The 20700-nt window shown below is 42.6% G+C and overlaps 1 protein-coding gene across 2 annotated transcripts in view; it reads right to left on the bottom strand.

Annotated features, from left to right (window-relative positions):
• Positions 1-1012: 1012 nt before the first annotated feature.
• Positions 1013-20700, bottom strand: part of LOC127790017 (TPD1 protein homolog 1A-like) — a 48122-nt gene continuing 28434 nt past the window's right edge. The window contains exons 1-2 of one of the 2 annotated variants that reach the window (XM_052319223.1): positions 2112-2263; positions 1013-1464 (exon numbers count right to left, since the gene is read on the bottom strand). In XM_052319223.1, coding sequence (XP_052175183.1) covers positions 1136-1464; positions 2112-2175 — 393 coding nt within the window. In that variant the 5' untranslated portion in view covers positions 2176-2263 and the 3' untranslated portion in view covers positions 1013-1135. Of the gene's footprint in view, positions 1465-2111; positions 2264-20700 lie in introns of those variants that run through there. The other variant, XM_052319224.1, reaches the window with a different exon arrangement.

Here is a 20700-nt window from a genome sequence, read left to right as displayed (position 1 = left end):
TCAAAATGCATTTTAAACCTTTTAAATAAAATATGTTAAAATTTGTCTCAAATCAACTATTTTCTTATAGTGGGTGAATATCATAATTAAGTTGTCCTTCAAACATCTACTTCTAAGGATTTCACTAAAAATTGTCAACAAAGTTATACAACCTCATGTATAGCACTTTTAAATTTTGAAAACAAACACTTTTAAATGAGTGATTTTTTTTTTCCTAACCAAAAAGACGAATCCTAGTTATGAGAAATGCCAACCATGCATTAAGAGACTTAAACACTTAGATAGTGTTTGTTAATCAAAATATATATCAAAAAAAATAAAATATAAAAAATATTCTAAACTTTTGTCTTATCTAATGTACTTGTTAAACTTATCTGATGACCATTGAAAAGGAAATTATGACTTTTTATCTATCATTTTTCATATATGATAATCTCTCTCTCTCTCTCCATATAAGCATATCTTCAACCTTATACATAAAAAAAAAATGACTCATATGTCTTCTAATATATTGTAAAAAATTTAACAAACAGTTTGATAAAAATTATGGAATGATTTACAATCTTATCCTAATTATTTCATATTTTGATTTGAAAAGTATTCTAATCTTATTTTGATATAATTTTATTTTATTTATTTTAACCAACGCTAAATTAGTGACTTGTAACGGATTTGTCTAAAATGCCACTATTAAGACATTTCAGAAGGATGGTTTGCCAAACTCTTTACACGCACTATAAGTAAAACCCTTGCAATAGCGGCCTTCCTAATTTGTGAAATAGTAATTTAACCTTAATTTCTACTGTAAATATAGTTAAAACAGTTTATTATAGTACACCCATTAACAAAGCAACCTTTTAATTACACTTTTTAATATATTAGCAAAAAAAAAAAATTACACTTGTTCTTCATTAATGTATCTACTTTTATATGGAAAGGATAAGCTCAGTAAGTATAGCAATACGTACTTTGGCAAGATAAACCAACGACACTAGCTAGTTTGAGCCACGAATGGAAAGTCGAACTCATATATAATGCTACCACATTTAGACAATTGCTGATTGGAAGGCAAGGGAGCCATATATATATACGAACTCGGAAAACTAATTATTGCTATTTGTCATATAATAATTAATTAGGAGCATGCTATGGTAGCATTAGCAATCTTGAACGCATATGGGTGGTCCCAAGCATATTTGAAGCTCAAAGAATGACCACCATAGATGGGGGCACCATCATAGAGGCGGCATCGACCTCTAAGGAGGAGGAGGGTACGACTATCAATCTTCTCAACAGTCTTAAATCCAGTACAAGTAAGAAAGATCTCTAGTTGGGTGCAGATGCATGGGTTCTTAAACGTCACATTCCATTCTGGCTTGCCTTTTATCAGCTTTCCAGTCCGAGCTTGGGCGATCGCAATCTCCCCTGGAACATGTCGGCATATGTAACTGCTTGTTGATTTGCCTACAAGATTATTATAAAATTTTTAAGTATATATATAGTTCGTGAAGGATATATATATAAGAAAACATATATATTATTAATGTTAATTAATTAAAAAGACATAGGAAGAGGCCACCTGCAGGGTGCATGGCAACCCTTGTGGAAAAAGTGGAAAAGGGCTAATTACAATACTACTATTGAACCTAGTAATTAAGGGTAATATTGTTGATTCAACGAATGACTTCCAGATGTAACAAAAGCAGGTTTATTAATGTGGATTAATTTAGCCTTACTAAGCCTAATCTATTGGGTGGGGTCAGGGGCTAAGCCTGCTCATACATCCAAGAGTCCTTTGGAGCCAACCAAACTTAATTACCCTTTTTACTCAAAAAAAATAAATAAGAAGAAGAAGAAGAAGAAGAAGAAGAAGGAAACCATTATAATAGCCCTGAAGACTAACATGGGTTACTATTGGTTCCATCGATAGCCCCTTAAGTACAGCGAGAGTAGTTTAATTTGGACTTAGCTCTCGCTACCTAATAGGTGGAGTTGAAGGGCTCAACCTACTCCTTTCTTACAGAGTTTTTTAGAATCTAAACTTACCCCTAAAACTTAGATAGAGAGAGAGAGAGAGAGAGAGAGAGAGAGAGAGAGAGAGAGTTAATTACCCGGGCTAAGGAGACAAAGGAAGAGAGCTAGTCGTAGGGAAAGAAGCTTGATGGTGGCAGCCATAGAAGAAGATGATCACTATTAAGTATATGTTATTTGACAAGAAGATTGGAAGAGATGCTTTGTTTATGGTAGGATGTTAGGGTTAACTATGGCAATTTCAACCCTTCTGGAAAATGGAAGAACTAGTTTACATATATATATATATATATATGAATGATTAGAATTCCAATGGCCTTTCAGCGAGGAGTAGGTGATATTATCCATTAATATTTCAGTTATTTGGAAACTAGTCAAAAATTACGACCTCTTATCTTATTATATATAGAAAATGGGAGCAATGAGACAGCTGATTCCCACTTGATGATCAATTATGTCTCAACTTCCACCCCACTCTTCTTCTTTACTTTTTTTCAACTGACTAATTATGCTCTCATCTTTTTTCACTTGTCAAAAGCAATTAACTCTCTCTCTCTCTCTCTCCCCATTTCGTGCTTCAGTTTTACCTTTTAATAATCAAATCCTTATTAAATGCTAACAATAAATCCTTTTAAGAATCTGCAACAAACCAAATGAAAGCAAATGCAATTAAATCAAAGCAATTGATTGGTGAGCTTACTATTTTCACAAACTCAGTGACGGGGACGGGGGGGCGGGGGCGGGGGCGGGTCTCAACTTTTGATTGGTCGAATAAATATTAAAGGAAAATTGCAATAACACCCCTAAGGTTTGATGTAATTGCAATAACCATCCTTCATGTTTTGAAAATAGTGATAACATCCCCTAAGCAAAAGAATAAAATAATCATTTTTACCCTTTATTCTCTCTTCTCTTTCCTCTATGTCCTTCTCATCCCTTCTTTGATTTTAGAAAAGAAAAAACACCTAGTGGCCACCAGTAACTATCGGATTATTCTAGAGAGAAAAAAATATGGCAAAAAAAAAAATGATTAATGAAGAGAAAAATGAAATAAATGACTTTTGTCCGGCATTAAATGCTTGAAACCTAGTTATTATTTTAATAATATCATAATAGAAATATTGTTGACAAATATATACAATCAGTTAACTGTTTCTTTTGAAATATTTGAATTTTCAAATAAGATTTCAAGAACTTTCGACATTAAGAAAAAGAAGTCAACTTGGATAGACAACTTATTGACTTTCTTAGTCATAAAGTTGACTATTTCAAGGAAGGGTCGATATGTTATAGTTACGGTCGATTGTTTTTGAACTTAGAATCAAACAACTGAGAGCTTGAAAAATGCATGTCGACAATTCTTAAAGGCTGTCGATTGTTTTAGCTTTTAGACATAAAATGGTCAACATTTTAAAAACAACAAGTTGACATTTTTTATTTTTAAGACAGCCTAAAAGACAAAGGCATAAATCACTCGACAATTTGCATGGAGAAGTTGATAGTTTTTCCATTATCATATGAAATAAGGATATGGTTTTTGAAAAACAACATAGACAATGTTTATATGATTTATGACCCATATTTCTTAAATGGAAAAGATATAATTTCCAAGATAAGATACTTGTCAAAAAGAAAAATTGAATTATATGCGGCTTGACAAAGTAATTAGAAAAATTAACATCCTTAACCCATTTTGAACTTCCAAAGATATGCCTCAATTTCAAAAGCTATGAAATCATTTTCATAAATAAACCACAATGAAAGTTTTTCATCATCAAAATAACATAAAAAAACATAACAAAAATCTCTTACTTTTTGATGATGACAAAACTTCAAACACTCCTCTTTACTATCAAGGGTTTTACAAAAATTAGGGAAATCGAGGAAATCGACTAAATTGTTTTTAAGGGAGTTTTGATATTTTGATCTTGTTGGTGTTAGTGTCTTTAATACTAGATTTAGATAACATCTAGTATGGGTAATAGATCTAATGATATAATCTTGTTTGTTATCTAAATGGTCATATCTTCATTTATGACTTTCCATCTCATCTTTATGAATGAGTCCCTAGATTTTCTAGTAGAGGTCATTGGACGGCGGCTGTCGAACCACTCCAGATTAGATATCTATATATCTCTTCTCTAGTTTGCAGCAAAGTGCACCCTAGGTCGTCTCTCACAAAGAGCCTCACTTTCTTCTACCAACAAGGAGAACCAATATAAACAACAGTTTGTTTAAGGGGGGTTTGACAGAAAACTAAGTAATAAAACAGAAAGACAAGGATAGATGAAAATCAGTAAATGAAATGCAACCAGCTGTGTATTTGTCCCCTCTGTGAAATCTTCCTCGTCCAACCTATAAATCTTGGCTTGTTAGATGTTTTAATCTCCGGATATCAAACTTAAAGCATCCCCAACAACCGTCCAAGGATTAGAATGATTGGAACAACAAAATGAATACAGAAATCTCTTATAAACAAAATGCAACCATTCACTATCTATTCAACCCATCCGGAGCTATGCAAGAACAACCATTCAAGCACATTATATTCATTTCCGAGATGTTATACCAACTGGCTACAACACTCTGTTCTCTTAAGCATTTAACAGAAAATGAATCCATGCAAATTCACACAAACCTGCCATGAACTCCATGCATTCGAAAATCTGCTCAAACTAAACCAAATGGAAATGAATAAGATTAAAACAAACAAACCAGGTTTTTGCAGCTCATCCGGGACTCAGATTCCATGCGGGTTCAAGATACACAACCAGTTACAATAGCTCTAGCCTTTCATTACAGCAAGGAAGACAAAATGGAGACAAAATGGAGATAAAATGAAGAAAACAGAAAAATGCTAACAACAAGAAAAACGGCCAGAATCTCCTCCCTTTTCTCCTCTCCCCTGGAAATAAGTGCTAAGAGGCCTTAAATACATGGCTAAGAAAGGAAGAGCTAGGAAGGCTAGGGTTGGGCCTAGTCCAACAGAAAAGAGAAGAAACAGAAGAGAGATAAGTGAGCCCAAAACAACAAAATCGAGCAGCCCAAATTTGCTCCTTGAAAGTGAGCCCAAGCTCCTTTAGATGAGTCCCACAATTACCCAAGGCCGGCCTATCCTCATGAAGTCCGAAATGAGCCACTTCAAGTCTTTTCCAGCTGCTTCTCTAGCCCATCCAATATTCCCTAAAGCTAAGCAAGCTTGGATCCATAGAAGTAAGATAGAAAATAGTGTAAGGACGATTTGAAGTATAATAAAATAGAAACCATGAAAGATCAGCAAAAATTACTTCAAATGGCGTAATAAGACTGAGGTGAAATGCCAAAATATAGCATAAATATGCATGCTATCAACTCCCCCATACTTAGACTTTTGCACTCCTGGGCAAAACACTAGACTCTATGACTCAAGAATAAAAATGTGGAAAAACACAAATCAGATGCAAGGTAAGTCTTTGAGAATTCATCATTCAAAGATCATATTTCCTCTACTTCCAAGAAAACAAGTGACATGGCAATTCATTCAATAAGACAAATCAAAAGTAGAAGCCTCTCACAGGACAAGTGTATGCTCAAAAATCTCTCAAGAGGTGGTGGAGACTGTTTCGCTCAAATTCACCCAATCACAATTCCACTACCATAAGCTTGTTTATCTTCTCAATCTCCACTATCCATGTCACATGCATGCCACAAATCAAAAGAACTTATTCAGGGTTGTAATGTGGGGAAGAAAGAAATGGAAAGACAACAATGAAGGAAAACATGCCTTAGGTCGAGAAAACACTTCATGCAACTCCAAGATCAAGAGATAGAATTTCCAAGCATTATGAAAAACATTGCATCTTTATTCGGTTGAGTGCGTTTTACGCTCTGTCTCAACTTTGCTTTCTTCTTTTTCTCATCAATTTTTTTTTTCATTTCATTTTTCATTTTTTTTTTGAAAGAGGTGAGTGCGTTTTACGCTCCTTCTCACCATTTTATCCTTTGCTTGCTTTTCTTTTTCTTTTTCATGGATGCAAATGGCCTTTGGCCTTATGACTTGCTTGATGAATTCAATCTCTCTCTCTAGAATGCACTTACTATTCCTCTTCCTAAGGTTGGAAGGTCCAAAAAGGTGTATGAAAATGAAGGGTAAGAATGATGGCTCTAAGTGGCAAGCGAAAGGGATTGATTGATTTTTTTTTTTTTTTTGAATAACAAAATGGCCAAGTGGGGACAAGAAAGAATGCCTTAATCATGTTTGAGTCATGCATGAACAAATATAGCCTCAACCAAGAATCAAAACAAGTTCTAGAGTGGAGATCATGATAGGCGAATGCACACACAAGAAAGACAATAGGCTCAAAATCCTCACGGCTGTAGACTACTCAATCAATCTATCAAATCAAACTCATTGCCAAGTCACTTGAAATCAAGGAAGATAAGATTGAAGTTCTAATTATGCTGGGTTCTTTTAGACTTAATTACTTAACTTGCATTTCCACGCCAAACAGACTCAACTAGACCCAAGGAAAAAGAAATATGAAAAGATAAAGAAAATGCTGCTAAAATAAGAATGCTGCCCCCCCCCCCCCCACACACTTAGACTTTACATTGCCCTCAATGTAAACATGCAATTCCAATCAAGAATAGGACAAGTAAATGTAAAATATTAGGGAGAGAGAAACAACCTGATGCATCAAATGGAGGTGGCATTGAGGAGATGCAGCTCCTCCACAATATGCTCCTGAAAGCTCTCGTAGAATGCTTAAGCCGCTGCCCGTTCACTGTGAATTGCTTTGCATTGGACTCGTCCTTGATTGCAACTGCACCAAAGGGAAAAACATGAATAACTATGAAAGGACCAGTCCAATGAGAACGTAACTTACCGGGCATCAACTTGAGACGGGAATTATATAGCAGAACTTTCTGGCCAACTTCGAATGTCTTCCTCACAATAAGCTTGTCATGCACAGCCTTGGTCTTCTCCTTGTAGATGCGTGAGTTCTCATATGCGTCCATCCTAATCTCCTCAAGCTCTTGAAGTCGGAGCTTTCTTTGGGACCCCGCTTGACTAATGTCCATATTGCATTGCTTCACCACCCAATATGCCTTATGCTCTATTTCCACCGGCAAGTGACACGCTTTTCCAAAAACCAACCTGTAGGGGGACATGCCGATGGGGGTTTTGTAGGTAGTGCGGTAGGCCCATAGCGCATCTTCTAATCTCTTGCTCCAGTCTTTCCTATTGGGCTAGACAGTCTTCTCCAAAATCTGCTTGATCTCTCTATTTGAGACTTCAGCTTGCCCATTAGTCTGTGGATGATAAGGAGTCGCCATTTTGTGTATTACCCCATACTTACGAAGTAGGGTGTCCATTTTTCTATTGCAAAAGTGGGATCCTTGGTCGCTGATGATGGCCCTGGGCATGCCAAACCTGCAAAAGATGTGAGAACGAACAAAATCTGCAACCATAGAACCATCATCAGTCCTGGTGGCTTTAGCTTCCACCCACTTAGAAACATAATCCACAGCTAACAGAATGTACACATAACCAAATGACACAGGAAATGGACCCATGAAGTCAATGCCCCAAACATCAAAGATTTCACAAAACAATAAGGGTTGTTAAGGCATTTCATTCCTACGTGATATAGTGCCTGTGTGTTGGCAACATGTGCAATTCTTACAGAACTCATATGAATCCTTAAAGAGTGAAGGCCAATATAATCCAGAATCTAGGACTTTTCTAGCTGTACGTTGGGGACCAAAGTGACCACCACATGCAAGTGTGTGACAAAAATTTAAGACAGATGCAAACTCATGGTTAGGCACACATCTCCTGATGACCTGGTCACTACACATGCGCCACAGATAGGGATCATCCCACACATAATACCGAGCCTGACTCTTAAATTTATTTATCTGTTCCTTCTTAAAATATGCAGGTAATTCAGAAGCAACTAAATAATTTACCGAATCAGCATACCAAGGCTCAGCACCATGAATGTGGTATAATAACTCATCTAGGAAATCATCCCTTATAGGCTGGGAGTCCATGACAGATTGATCTGAGGTGGAAGGAATGAGACTGAGGTGGTCAGCTACCAAGTTCTCTACTCCACTTTTATCCTTGATCTCAATGTTAAATTCTTGGAGCAAGAGCATCCACCTTATCAAACGAGGTTTGGCATCAGGCTTCTTCAGGAGGTACCTAAGAGCTGCATGGTCAGAAAAGACAATAACTTTAGAACCAAGTAAATAGGATCTAAATTTATCCAATGCAAAAACAATAGACAAGAGCTCTTTTTCCGTAGTGGTATAATTAGTCTGTGCCGCATCCAATGTACGCGAAGCGTAGGCTATGACATGGGATTTCTTCTCCACACGCTGGGAAAGGACGGCACCTATTGCAAAGTTGGAGGCGTCGCACATCAACTCGAAGGGCAACTCCCAATCGGGTGGCTGTATGATGGGTGGAGAAATCAATCGACTCTTCAGTTCCTCAAATGCCCGCTTGCACTGCTCATCAAAGTGGAAGGTCACTTCTTTCTAGAGAAGGTGGGAAAGTGGAAGTGCAATCTTGCTGAAATCCTTGATGAACCTCCTGTAAAATCTTGCATGGCCAAGGAAAGAACGCACCTCCCTCACAGAGGTGGGGTAAGGCAATGAAGCAATAACATCAACCTTATACCAATCCACTTCTATACCCTTCTTAGATAGAACATGGCCTAAAACAATTCCTTGTTCTACCATGAAATGACATTTTTCAAAATTTAAAACAAGGTTCTTTTCAATGCATCTCTCTAGGACTCTACCCAAGCTAACCAAGCAATCATTAAAAGAAGTGCCATAAACTGAAAAATCATCCATGAACACTTCCATGCAATGCTCTAGAAAATTTGAAAATATACTTACCATGCATCGCTGAAAGGTACCTGGAGCATTACATAGACCGAAAGGCATTCTTCTATAAGCGAATGTGCCAAAGGGGCAGGTGAAGGTGGTCTTCTCTTGATCCTCTGGGGCTATGCAAATCTGAAAGTATTTAGAAAAACCGTCAAGGAAACAATAGTGTGACTTACCAGCTAACCTCTCCAACATCTGATCAATGAATGGGAAGGGAAAATGATCCTTTCTGGTTGCTTGGTTCAGCTTTCTATAATCAATGCAGACTCTCCAATTGTTCTTCACTCTCATGGGGATAAGCTTATTCTGCTCATTTGGGACCACCGTGATGCCCGTCTTTTTTGGAACAACCTGCACGGGACTCACCCACTTGCTGTCAGAAATAGGGTAAATAATACCGGCTGCAAGTAATTTACTTACCTCATGTTTTACCACATCAAGAATGGTTGGGTTAAGTCTTCTTTGAGGCTGCCTTGCTGGTTTTGCTCATTCCTCCAATAAGATACGGTGCATGCAAACAGATGGGCTAATTCCAGTTATGTCCGCTAAAGTCCACCCAATTGCTTTCTTATTCTTTTTCAGCACGTCCAGCAACTTTCTCTCTTGGTCAGGCTGCAAGTTATTTGCAATGATGACTGGCAGCTTCTCATCTTTCTCCAAGAATGCATACTTGAGGTGCTGAGGCAAAGGATTGCACTGAATGGTAGGTGGCTGCTGCAAAGAGGGGGCTGACCTATTTGACTGCAACTCTAACTCCAAAGCACTATCAACCTGCTCAACAAGGTCAGCAGCACTATCTTCCACTTGGGAAATGTTAGCATCAAAATCAAACTCATGCCTATGCAAAAATTCAGCAATCTCTAAGCATGCGGCACATTGACTCTCTCCATCACTACAATTAGTGCAAATAATCGTATCTGGGAACTCATGCACAGTGGGGAGTTTATCAATTAAATCAGAAGACTCAGAACATGCTTCATTCACTAACAGGTCAACTCTATTTACTTGAAAAGTGGAATGATCCTCAGCAGGGAATTTCATGGCATCAAGTATCTTGAAGTTAATTGTGTTACCAGCAAATTCCATGGAAAGTGTACCCTCGTGCAGATTGATAATAGTTATAGCAGTTTTTAAGAATGGTCTCCCTAGTATCAAGGGTGCATGCTCAAGTGTGCTGTCATCTTCCATATTCAAAACATAAAAATCAGCTGGAAAGATTAAATCCTTAACCTTAACCAGCACATCTTCTAGGACTCCAGTGGGGTGTGCAGTACTTCTATTGGCCAGCTGGACAACCACTCATGTTGGCTTCAAAGGACCACATTGCAATGAAGCATAGATAGAGTTAGGCATAACATTAATGAATGCACCTAAATCTAGTAAAGCATTGCTAAATTGCATGTCTCCTATAGTACAAGGAATGGAAAACGTCCCTGGATCTTTACACTTTGCTGGCATGGCAAGTTGGATAAGGGCAGAGACATTTCTTCCAAGGTTGACTTGTTCGTTCCCTCTTAATCTCCTCTTGTGCGTACACAAATCTTTGAGAAATTTTGCATACTTGGGGATCTGTCTGATGGCTTCAAGGAGGGGTATATTGACTTCCACTTTCTGGAATGTCTCCAAAATCTCTTTATCTAATTTGACCTCTGCTCTTTTCTTGTTTTGTGTTGCTCGATGTGGGAATGGCAGGGGCTGGTTGTTGGAAGACTCTCATTGTTCTTGATAGTTGGAGTTTGGCTGCTTGGCTTCTTGGATTGAGGAGGGTTGCTGCTCTTTGCTACCCTCTACATGCTGCTTCATGTTTGATGATGGTGGAGGGGTTGGGATGATTACTTATTTCCCACTTCGAAGCATGATGGCACTAACATTACCCCTCGGATTGGCAACTGGTTGTGAAGGAAGCTGCCCCGAACCTTGACTCCTTAACTCATTGATGTTTGTGGCTAGTTGGCCTATTTGGGTCTCCAAATTTTGAATTGTGGTTTCTTTTTTTTGCTGGAATTGGAGTGTATTGGCTGCTAGTTGTTTAACAAGATCATCCAAGCTAGGTTCTGACTTGGGTAATGGAGGTGCTTGTTGGATGGCTTGATTCGGCCTTGGTGGTGGAGCATGGTTGTTGGAAATTGAAGGATGGAACCTCTGCTGAAATGGTTGATTCTGGTATGGCTGCTGCTGCACATGTTGATTGGAAGGGCCGCCATATCTGAGGTTCGGATGGTCTCTCCAACCTGGATTGTAGGTGGGGGAATATGGATCATATCTGTTTGGAGGTTGTGGTTGGCTGTGCTGCTGGTGCTGGAATGGTCTACCAGGAAAAATGCCTGCACAGATCTCATTATTTTCTTGCAACTGTGGGCATTGGTCTGTTATATGGGATGGCAAGGAGCAAATGCCACAAAGCTGTTGCTGGGGTTGCTTTCTCTCTAATGCCAACTGCCTGACCATGGAAGCTAATTCCTCAAGCTTGTTTTCTATCCTTTGCTGGTCCATAGTGGCAGCCACACTGACTTCATTGATGGCTTTTGTAGGAGTGTTAATTCTGGTGCCAAACTGCTGGGCATTTTGTGCCATCTTTGATATCAGCTCTTGTGTAGCTGCTGGGGTCTTCTCTGCCAAGGCTCCTCCACTTGCAGCATCTACCAAGTACTTGTCCATGGGGATTAGACCTTCATAGAAATATTGAACTAGGAGTTGGTCACTTATCTGATGGTGAGGACAGCTGGAACACAACTTCTTGAATCTCTCCCAGTACTCATGTAGAGTCTCACCACTCATCTGCCTTATACCACAAATTTCCTTCCTTATTGATGCTGTTCTGGAGGCTGGGAAGAATTTTTCCATGAAGATCCGTTTTAATCCATCCCAGATGGTAATAGCAGCTGGTGGCAGGTAATACAACCAGTCCTTGGCTGATCCATCAAGTGAGAATGGGAAGGCTCTCAGCTTGATTTGCTCTTCATCTACTCCTTGTGGCCGCATGGTTGAGCAAACAACATGAAACTCTTTCAGATGCTTGTGCGGATCCTCTCCTGCAAGACCATGAAACTTGGGCAACAAATGGATCAATCCAGATTTTAGTTCAAAGTTAGCATCCAACTGTGGGTATTGAATACATAGAGGCTGATAATGCACATCAGGTGCAGCCAGCTCTCTAATGGTTTTACCATCCAAATGACCATGATTTACATTATTTCCATGATTTCCATTATTGCCATTACCATTATTTCCATTACCATTATCTGCCATATTGATGAATTCTGGAATAGGTTCGGATGACGTATTAGAAACACTGTTAGGGTCAATCCTATCCCGAGACTTAAGCTATCTAGCTTGCCTTCTAAGAGTGTTCTCTAATTCAAGATCCAAATCAAGTAATTTTTCCTTAGAGGACTTGGTCATGCACTAGAGATCAGCACAAAAATAGCACACAAAATGACCTATGCATACCAAGAACTCAAAAACATAAAAACACAGAAACACAAAACGTGTCAAATAAGAAGCCCTTAGATGATTTTTTTATGCAATTTTTCACAAAATTTCAACACAAAAACATTGAGGGACCTAAAAACACTAAAAACCACACAAAATGGCCCCAAAAGTGGTATAAACGTTGGAATTTGGCCAAAAAACGCTCTCCTCACAGCATATCTGTGACTCTTGATCCTCACACCCCCATTTCTTTGGAGACCAAAAATCAGCTCAATCGGAGCAAGTGGAAGGCTGTGAACAGTAACCGAGAAAACTGATTTTTCCCTCAAACCGGCCCCTATTTTGCCTCAGAAACCACTCTATATGCAAGAAAACATCAAGGGGGCATATGAACTTGAAATAATATCAAGTAGGGATGAGAAAGAAAGAGGATAGAACCGGTATCTCGAGCTCAATCCTTAAATCTTGCTATCTGTCATGGAGGTGGTCAAAAACGCTATTAAATGGAAGGCTGTTGTGGCTGATCTTCTCTTGGTTGCAGCTGCTGGTGCCTATCTGCCAAACGAAAAGGAAGATTAGTGGGGAAGGGAAAGACAACGTTAAAATGAATGTTAAAAGAGAGAAAATAAAAGGAAAAGGTGAAAAAGAAAAACGGAATGTCCTCTTGGTCAAGTGATCTGCTGTCAGAGGTAGACAAGTGGACTTCAGCTTTCTCTAAATAAAGGAAAAAAACGGTTATGCTCCTGATCTGCTGCAGCCCCCTTTTTTTTTTTTGTTGGGTTGTCTACTTGCTGTGAGCTTGCTTTTCAGCACCTATCAGAGCACATGAAGACCACACAAGAACACAAGGTAGTGATACTGAAAACCAGAGAAGGACTGCAAGTGTTTTTTTTGCTTTTTCAGTTGCTGCAGGGTTGCTTTTCCAGTTGTAGGTCGTGCAGCCCTCTCCAACAGCCACTTCTTTGTTCAAAAATAATTCTAGAAACAAGAAAATAGAAAAGGAAAATACACACACAAAAAGAAGATCGAAAAGGAAAATAAGGCTTTTCTGTTGCTGCTTGCTATCAGTTTATCTCAAGGACAGAACAGAATAGCTCTTCAAGTTTGTGAGCAACAGCTGATAACCTTATCACCAAGAACACAAAATAGACAAAACACTCAAACAAGAAAACAAAACAAACAGAAAATAGGGTCGGTCCTCTATGTTTTTAGAAGAAAAACTTGGCTCCCCGGCAACGGCGCCAAAATTCTGGACGGCGGCTGTCGAACCACTCCAGATTAGATATCTATGTATCTCTTCTCTAGTTTGCAGCAAAGTGCACCCTAGGTCGTCTCTCACAAGGAGCCTCACTTTCTTCTACCAACAAGGAGAACCAATATAAACAACAGTTTGTTTAGGGGGGGGGTTTGACAGAAAACTAAGTAACAAAACAGAAAGACAAGGATAGATGAAAATCAGTAAATGAAATGCAACCAGCTGTGTATTTGTCCCCTCTGTGAAATCTTCCTCGTCCAACCTATAAATCTTGGCTTGTTAGATGTTTTAATCTCCGGATATCAAACTTAAAGCATCTCCAACAACCGTCCAAGGATTAGAATGATTGGAACAACAAAATGAATACAGAAATCTCTTATAAACAAAATGCAACCATTCACTCTCTATTCAACCCATCTGGAGCTATGCAAGAACAACCATTCAAGCACATTATATTTATTTCCAAGATGTTATACCAACCGGCTACAACACTATTCTCTTAAGCATTTAACAGAAAATGAATCCATGCAAATTCACACAAACCTGCCATGAACTCCATGCATTCGAAAATCTGCTCAAACTAAACCAAATGGAAATGAATAAGATTAAAACAAACAAACCAGGTTTTTGCAGCTCATCCAGGACTCAGATTCCACACGGGTTCAAGATACACAACCAGTTACAATAGCTCTAGCCTTTCATTACAGCAAGGAAGACAAAATGGAGACAAAATGGAGACAAAATGAAGAAAATAGAAAAATGCTAACAATAAGAAAAACGGCCAGAATCTCTTCCCTTTTTCTCCTCTCCCCTGGAAATAAGTGCTAAGAGGCCTTAAATACATGGCTAAGAAAGAAAGAGCTAGGAAGGCTAATATGCTAGATTAATGAATATATCAAACTTAATATGCTAGATTAATGAATATAACCTGGTTGAGTGTTCTTCTATCATCAAGAATTAATGATATTTTTAGTGAAATATTAATTATGATAATTGTTCTCAGTGTGTAATTAATTTTTATATAAAATTTTGTATATAATTATTATACATGTATTATATTTAGGGTTGTGCAATGGTTCGGTAAGACCGAACTAACCGAACCAAATCGACCGAACCGGTTGGTTCGGTTTGGTTAATTATAAAGGGGTGACTGGTTCGGTTAACAGGGGGGAGAAAATCAGTTATCGATTTGGTTATCGATTTTTGGAGTTGGAATAACCGACTAAACCGAACCGACCGACTTAAAAAATGACGTCGTTTAGTTATTCATAAAACGACATCGTTTCATGAATAAACCCACATTCGTATTCCCGATCGGACGAGTCTTCTCTTCTTCACTCACACTTCCACACCTTACTCAACAAGCTGAGAGAGAGAGAGAGAGAGAGATAGAAACCCTAATCTTCAGAGAAATTCGACCGTCAGTTTGTCATCGTCACCCGTCGGTAAGCTCAAGCTGGCAAGCGGGTGTGCGCAGGGGCATTGCTAGCAGGCCGGGGCACCGGCGAGATAGGATGCGGGCGGGCTAGGACGCGAGCGCGGGTTGGCGCGCCCGCACGGGCGGGGGTTGGGGCGCACGGGCAGGCGCGGGCGCGGGTGGGAGGGCTGGGGCCCGCGGAGCTTGGGGGGATTACGCGCCGGGGCTGGGGCGCGCGGGTTGGCGTGGGCGCGGGTGGGCAGGCAGGGGCGCACGGGGGGTGGGGGGATTCCGCGCGGGCAGGGGCGGGGGCTGGGGTGCCGGCGGGGGCTCGAAGATGATCAGATACCGTCCTAGTCTCAACCATAAACGATGCCAACCAGGGATCAGCGGATGTTACTTTTAGGACTCCGCTGGCACCTTATGAGAAATCAAAGTTTTTGGGTTCCGAGGGGAGTATGGTCGCAAGGCTGAAACTTAAAGGAATTGACGGAAGGGCACCACCAAGAGTGGAGCCTGCGGCTTAATTTGACTCAACACGGGGAAACTTACCAGGTCCAGACATAGTAAGGATTGACAGACTAAGAGCTCTTTCTTGATTTTATGGGTGGTGCTGCATGGCCGTTCTTAGTTGGTGGAGCGATTTGTCTGGTTAATTCTGTTAAAGAACGAGACCTCAGCTTGCTAACTAGCTATGTGGAGGTGACCCTCCACAACTAGCTTCCTAGAGGGACTATGGCCTTTCAGGCCACGGAAGTTTGAGGCAATAATAGGTCTGTGATGCCTTTAGAAGGGTAAAAGCTCGTTTGATTCTGATTTTCAGTACGAATACGAACCGTGAAAGCATGGCCTAACGATCCTTTAGACCTTCAGGATTTGAAGCTAGAGGTGTCAGAAAAGTTACCACAGGGATAACTGGCTTGTGGTAGCCAAGCATTCATAGCGACGTAGCTTTTTATTCCTTCGATGTCGGCTCTTCCTATCATTGTGAAGCAGAATTCACCAAGTGTTGGATTGTTCACCCACCAATAGGGAACGTGAGCTGGGTTTGGACCGTCGTGAGACAGGTTAGTTTTACCCTACTGATGATAGCGCCGCGATAGTAATTCAACCTAGTACGAGAGGAACCGTTGATTCACACAATTGGTCATCGCGCTTGGTTGAAAAGCTAGTGGCGTGAAGTTACTGTGCGTCGAATTATGACTGAATGCTTCTAAGTCAGAATTCAGGCTAAAAGCGACGTGCGCGCCTGCCGCCTGTTTGCCGACCCGCAGTAGGGGCCGTCTGGCCCCCAAAGGCACGTGTCGTTGGCGCAGCCTGCGAGGTAGACCAGTCGCACGGGCCGCCGTGTAGTACAATTCCCACCAAGCGATGGGTAGAATCCTTTGCAAACGACTTAAATACGCGACGGGGTATTGTAAGTGGCAGAGTGGCCTTGCTGCCACGATCCACTAAGATTCAGCCCTTTGTCGCTCCGATTCGTCCCTCCCCCCTCCTCTTCTTTACCCCTTTACCATTTCCCGGCCTCGGAGGTTCCCCCGGCCCCACGACTCTCCCGACGAAGAACAGCCTCCGCGAGACTTATGTTATGGGTTGAAGAACCTAAACCCGACCTGCCGCGAGTTAAGACTTACCCATCTCTCACGCCGTCTCAGAGTCAAGACTTGGGGGACTTGGCCATTTCCCAACAAACCAAGTCCAATCGACCCCTTGCCCAAGCCCCAAGTCGATCGACTCATACGAAATTAGCCAACCCAAGGCCACCCCAAAAGCCCTCATGGGGACTTAGACGAACCTAACGCTGCCCCAAAAGCCCTCACGGGGACTTAAACAAAATTAGCCAAGCAAGCCCTTACGGGGACTTAGACAAAATTAGCCAAGCAAGCCCTCATGGGGACTTAGACTTAGACTGGGCATATGGCAGCCCCGCGCAAGGGCCAGGGTGCCGCCAAAGCACGCCACCGTGGGGGCAAGCGGGAATGGGGTGGCTCGCATGGGCATTGGGCATTGGGGTGGCGCGCGGGGATGGCGGGCTGGCAAGCGGGCGCGCCTCGGGGCATTGTTGGCAGGCCGGAGCGCGGGCGGGCTGGGAAGCGGGCGCTGGCTAGCGCGCAAGCGGGCGAGGGCTGGGGCGCACGTGGGGGCAGGGGCTGGGGCTGGGGTGGGGCGCTCGGGCAGGCATGGGCGTGGGCTGGGGCGCGCGGGCTGGCATGGGCGCGAGTGCGCGATAGGTAGTTAACAGCATGGGGTGCCAAGGCATGTAGGCAAGCAGCACCCATGTAGGCCATGTGCATGTCGCATGGCCATGGATGGCACAAAAAGCATGCCAGCATGCCTAGGTGTGCCAGCAGCCACGGTGGTTGGCCCCTCCTTTGCCACCGTTGGGTGTCGCCCCTAGCCCCCCGCCGCCTCCGTCCACTCGCAAGTTATTGACCCTCGATGACCCCCCAACCAAGCAGTCACTTTGAGTGGGTTACGTGTTACCGGAGGTGGTGGGTGTCCCTCAGAACGATTGATGCACGATGTCCAATGGTGGTGCGACGCCATTTGGCAACAAGCTGACAGGTCCGGTCCCGGAGTGGCATGCTAGGCCAACTGTGTCACCACCACCGTTGGCCAACAATGTGTTTTGGCTCAGATGCTCTTCCAAATATTTTTGGGAGACAAATATCGATTTTCAAAAATATTTTTAAATAACTTTCTATATTTTTTGTAATTAAAAATATTTTTAAATAATTATTTTCATAAATAAATTAAAAAAATATTTTTTGTTCCCAAATTTTTTAAAAATTTTTTCCTAGTATTTGTTGAATTATTTCTTGCCTTTGTACAAAAAATCAAGTCAAAATAATAAGTTCATATTTTTAAAACCCCAATTATGACTTCTCAAAATTTCCAATGTTTCCTCCTGTCACTCAAAGGATTGCTCAAAATGCTATTATAAGGGGGGGCAGGTAGTCAACAGCATAGGGTGCTAAGGCATGCAGCAGCCATGCAAGCCATGTGCTTGTTGCATGGCCACGCATGGCACAACAAGCATGCCTAGGGTCGCTGGCAACTGTAGTGGCTAACAATGTGGGCTATCGAATGAAAGAAACTTCTAGTTGCCTAGCATGTGACGTGCCTGTGCATGGTCGATGGTATCACGATGCCGAAAGGGATGCCGCATGACCACGCAAAGTGGAACGGACGGTGTCGTTATGCGTCGGGCCTTGCATGGGCGTGCTCGATCATTGGCCGGTTGTATCACGACTTTGGAAGGGATGCTGCAGGACGTGCCAAAGGCTGCCATTGGTTGCTTGTGGTCATGTATAGGCTGAACGACAGGGTCGTGATGTGTCGGGCCTCGCGTGAGAATTTTTTATCATTGGCCAGTCGTATCACGACTTTGGAAGGGATGTCGCAGGACGTGCCAAAGGTTGCCATTAGTTGCTTGCGGACTTGTATAGGCTGAACGGACAGGGTCGTGATGCGTCGGGGCTTTCGTGGGCGTGCTCGATCATTGGCCAATCGTATCACGACTTTGAAAGGGATGCCGCAGGACGTGCCAAAGGCTACCATCGGTTGCTTGCGGTTGTATATAAGGTGAACGGACAGGGTCGTTAGGTGTCAGGCCTCTCGTGGGCATTTTCGATCAATGGCCGGTTGTATCACAACTTTGAAAGGGATGCCGCAGGACGTGCCAAAGGCTGTCATCAGTTGCTTGCGATCGTGTATAGGTTAAACGGACAGGGTCGTGATGCATCGGGCCTTTCAAGGGTGTGCTCGATCATTGGCCGGTCGTATCATGACTTTGAAAGGGATGCCGCAGGACATGCCAAAGGCTACCATTGGTTGCATGCGGTCGTGTATAGGTTGAACGGATAGGGTCGTGATGCGTCGGGCCTCTCATGGGCATTTTCGATCATTGGCCGGTCGTATCACAACTTTGAAAGGGATGCCGCAGGACGTGCCAAAGGCTACCATTGATTGCTTGCGGTCGTTTATAGGCTGAACGGATAGCATCGTGATGCGTCGGGCCTCTCATGGGCATTTTTTATCATTGGCCAGTCATATCACGACTTTGAAAGGGATGCCGTAGGACGTGCTAAATGCTGCCATCGGTTGCTTGCTGACGTGTATAGGCTGAATGGATAGGGTCGTGATGCATCGAGCCTCTCATGGGCATTTTCGATCATTGGCCGGTCGTATCCCGACTTTGGAAGGAATGCTGCAGGACGTGCCAAAGGTTGCCATTGGTTGCTTGCGAACGTGTATAGGCTGAACGGATAGGGTTGTGATGCGTTAGGCCTGTTGTGGGCGTGCTTGATCATTGGCCAGTTGTATCACGACTTTGGAAAGGATGTCGCAAGACATGCCAAAGGCTGCCATCGGTTGCTTGCGGACGTGTATATGTTGAACGGACATGGTCATGATGCGTCGGGCCTCTCGTGGGCATTTTCAATCATGGGCTGATCATATCACGACTTTGAAAGGGATGTCGCAGGACGTGCCAAAGGCTGCCATCGGTTGCTTATGGTCGTGTATAGGTTGAACGGATAGGGTTGTGATGTGTCGGGCCTTTGGTGGGCATTTTCGATCATTAGCCGGTCGTATCACGACTTTGAAAGGGATGCAGCAGTACGTGCCAAAGGCTACCATCAGTTGCTTGCGGACGTGTATAGGCTGAACGGACAGGGTCGTGATGCGTCAGGCCTCTCGTGGGCATTTTCAATCATTGGCCGATCGTTTTACGACTTTGAAAGGGATGCTGCAGGATGTGCCAAAGGCTGCCATCGATTGCTTGCGAACATGTATAGGTTGAACGGACAGGATCGTGATGCGTCGGGCCTCTCATGGGCATTTTCGATCATTGGCCTGTCGTATCATGACTTTGAAAGGGATGTCGTAGGACGTGCCAAAGGCTGCCATTGGTTGGCTTGCGGTCGTGTATAGGTTGAACGGACAGGGTCGTGATGCGTCAGGCCTCTCATGGGCGTTTTTTATCATTGGCTGGTCGTATCACGACTTTGAAAGGGACGCCGCAAGACTTTCCAAAGGTTGCCATTGGTTACTTGCGGACATGTATAGGCTGAACAGACAGGGTCGTGATGTGTCGGGCCTTTCGTGGGCATGCTCGATCATTGGCCGGTCGTATCACGACTTTGGAAGGGATGCTGCAGGACGTGCCAAAGGCTGCCATTAGTTGCTTGCGGTCGTGTATAGGTTGAATGGACAGGGTCGTGATGCGTCGGGTCTCTCGTGGGCATTTTCGATCATTGGCTAGTTGTATCACGACTTTGAAAGGGATGCCGCATGATGTGCCAAAGGTTGACATCAGTTGCTTGCGGTCATGTATATGTTGAACGGACATGGTCGTGATGCGTCGGGCCTTGTTAAGGCGTGCCCTGCGGTTGTTGCAATAATGCTTTGGTTGGGTTCCGGTGTTGGTTGCTTGTGCGGTGGGTGCGTCCTGGAGCCATGTGGTTCGCTTTTGATCTCTTCGTTGGTTGTTACCTTCGGATATTATTTTCCTTCCTTGCCAAGTGGTGCTTGCTCGGCCTTGCCTGGTGTTTTGTGCTTTCGTTGGGATTAGTCCTTGATGGGGGCGTGAGGCGTCGGGTGGAGTTGTTGCAAAGCGAACGTGACGGTGTGTGAGTGGTGCTTGGGTTGTGAGGGTCGATCATGTCCGTGCTTGTGC

This window comes from Diospyros lotus, chromosome 14 (assembly GCF_014633365.1).
Source record: "Diospyros lotus cultivar Yz01 chromosome 14, ASM1463336v1, whole genome shotgun sequence".
NCBI lineage: Eukaryota > Viridiplantae > Streptophyta > Magnoliopsida > Ericales > Ebenaceae > Diospyros > Diospyros lotus.
The sequence above is the reverse complement of the archived record's forward strand: the minus strand, read 5'-3'. Positions and strand labels throughout refer to the sequence as shown.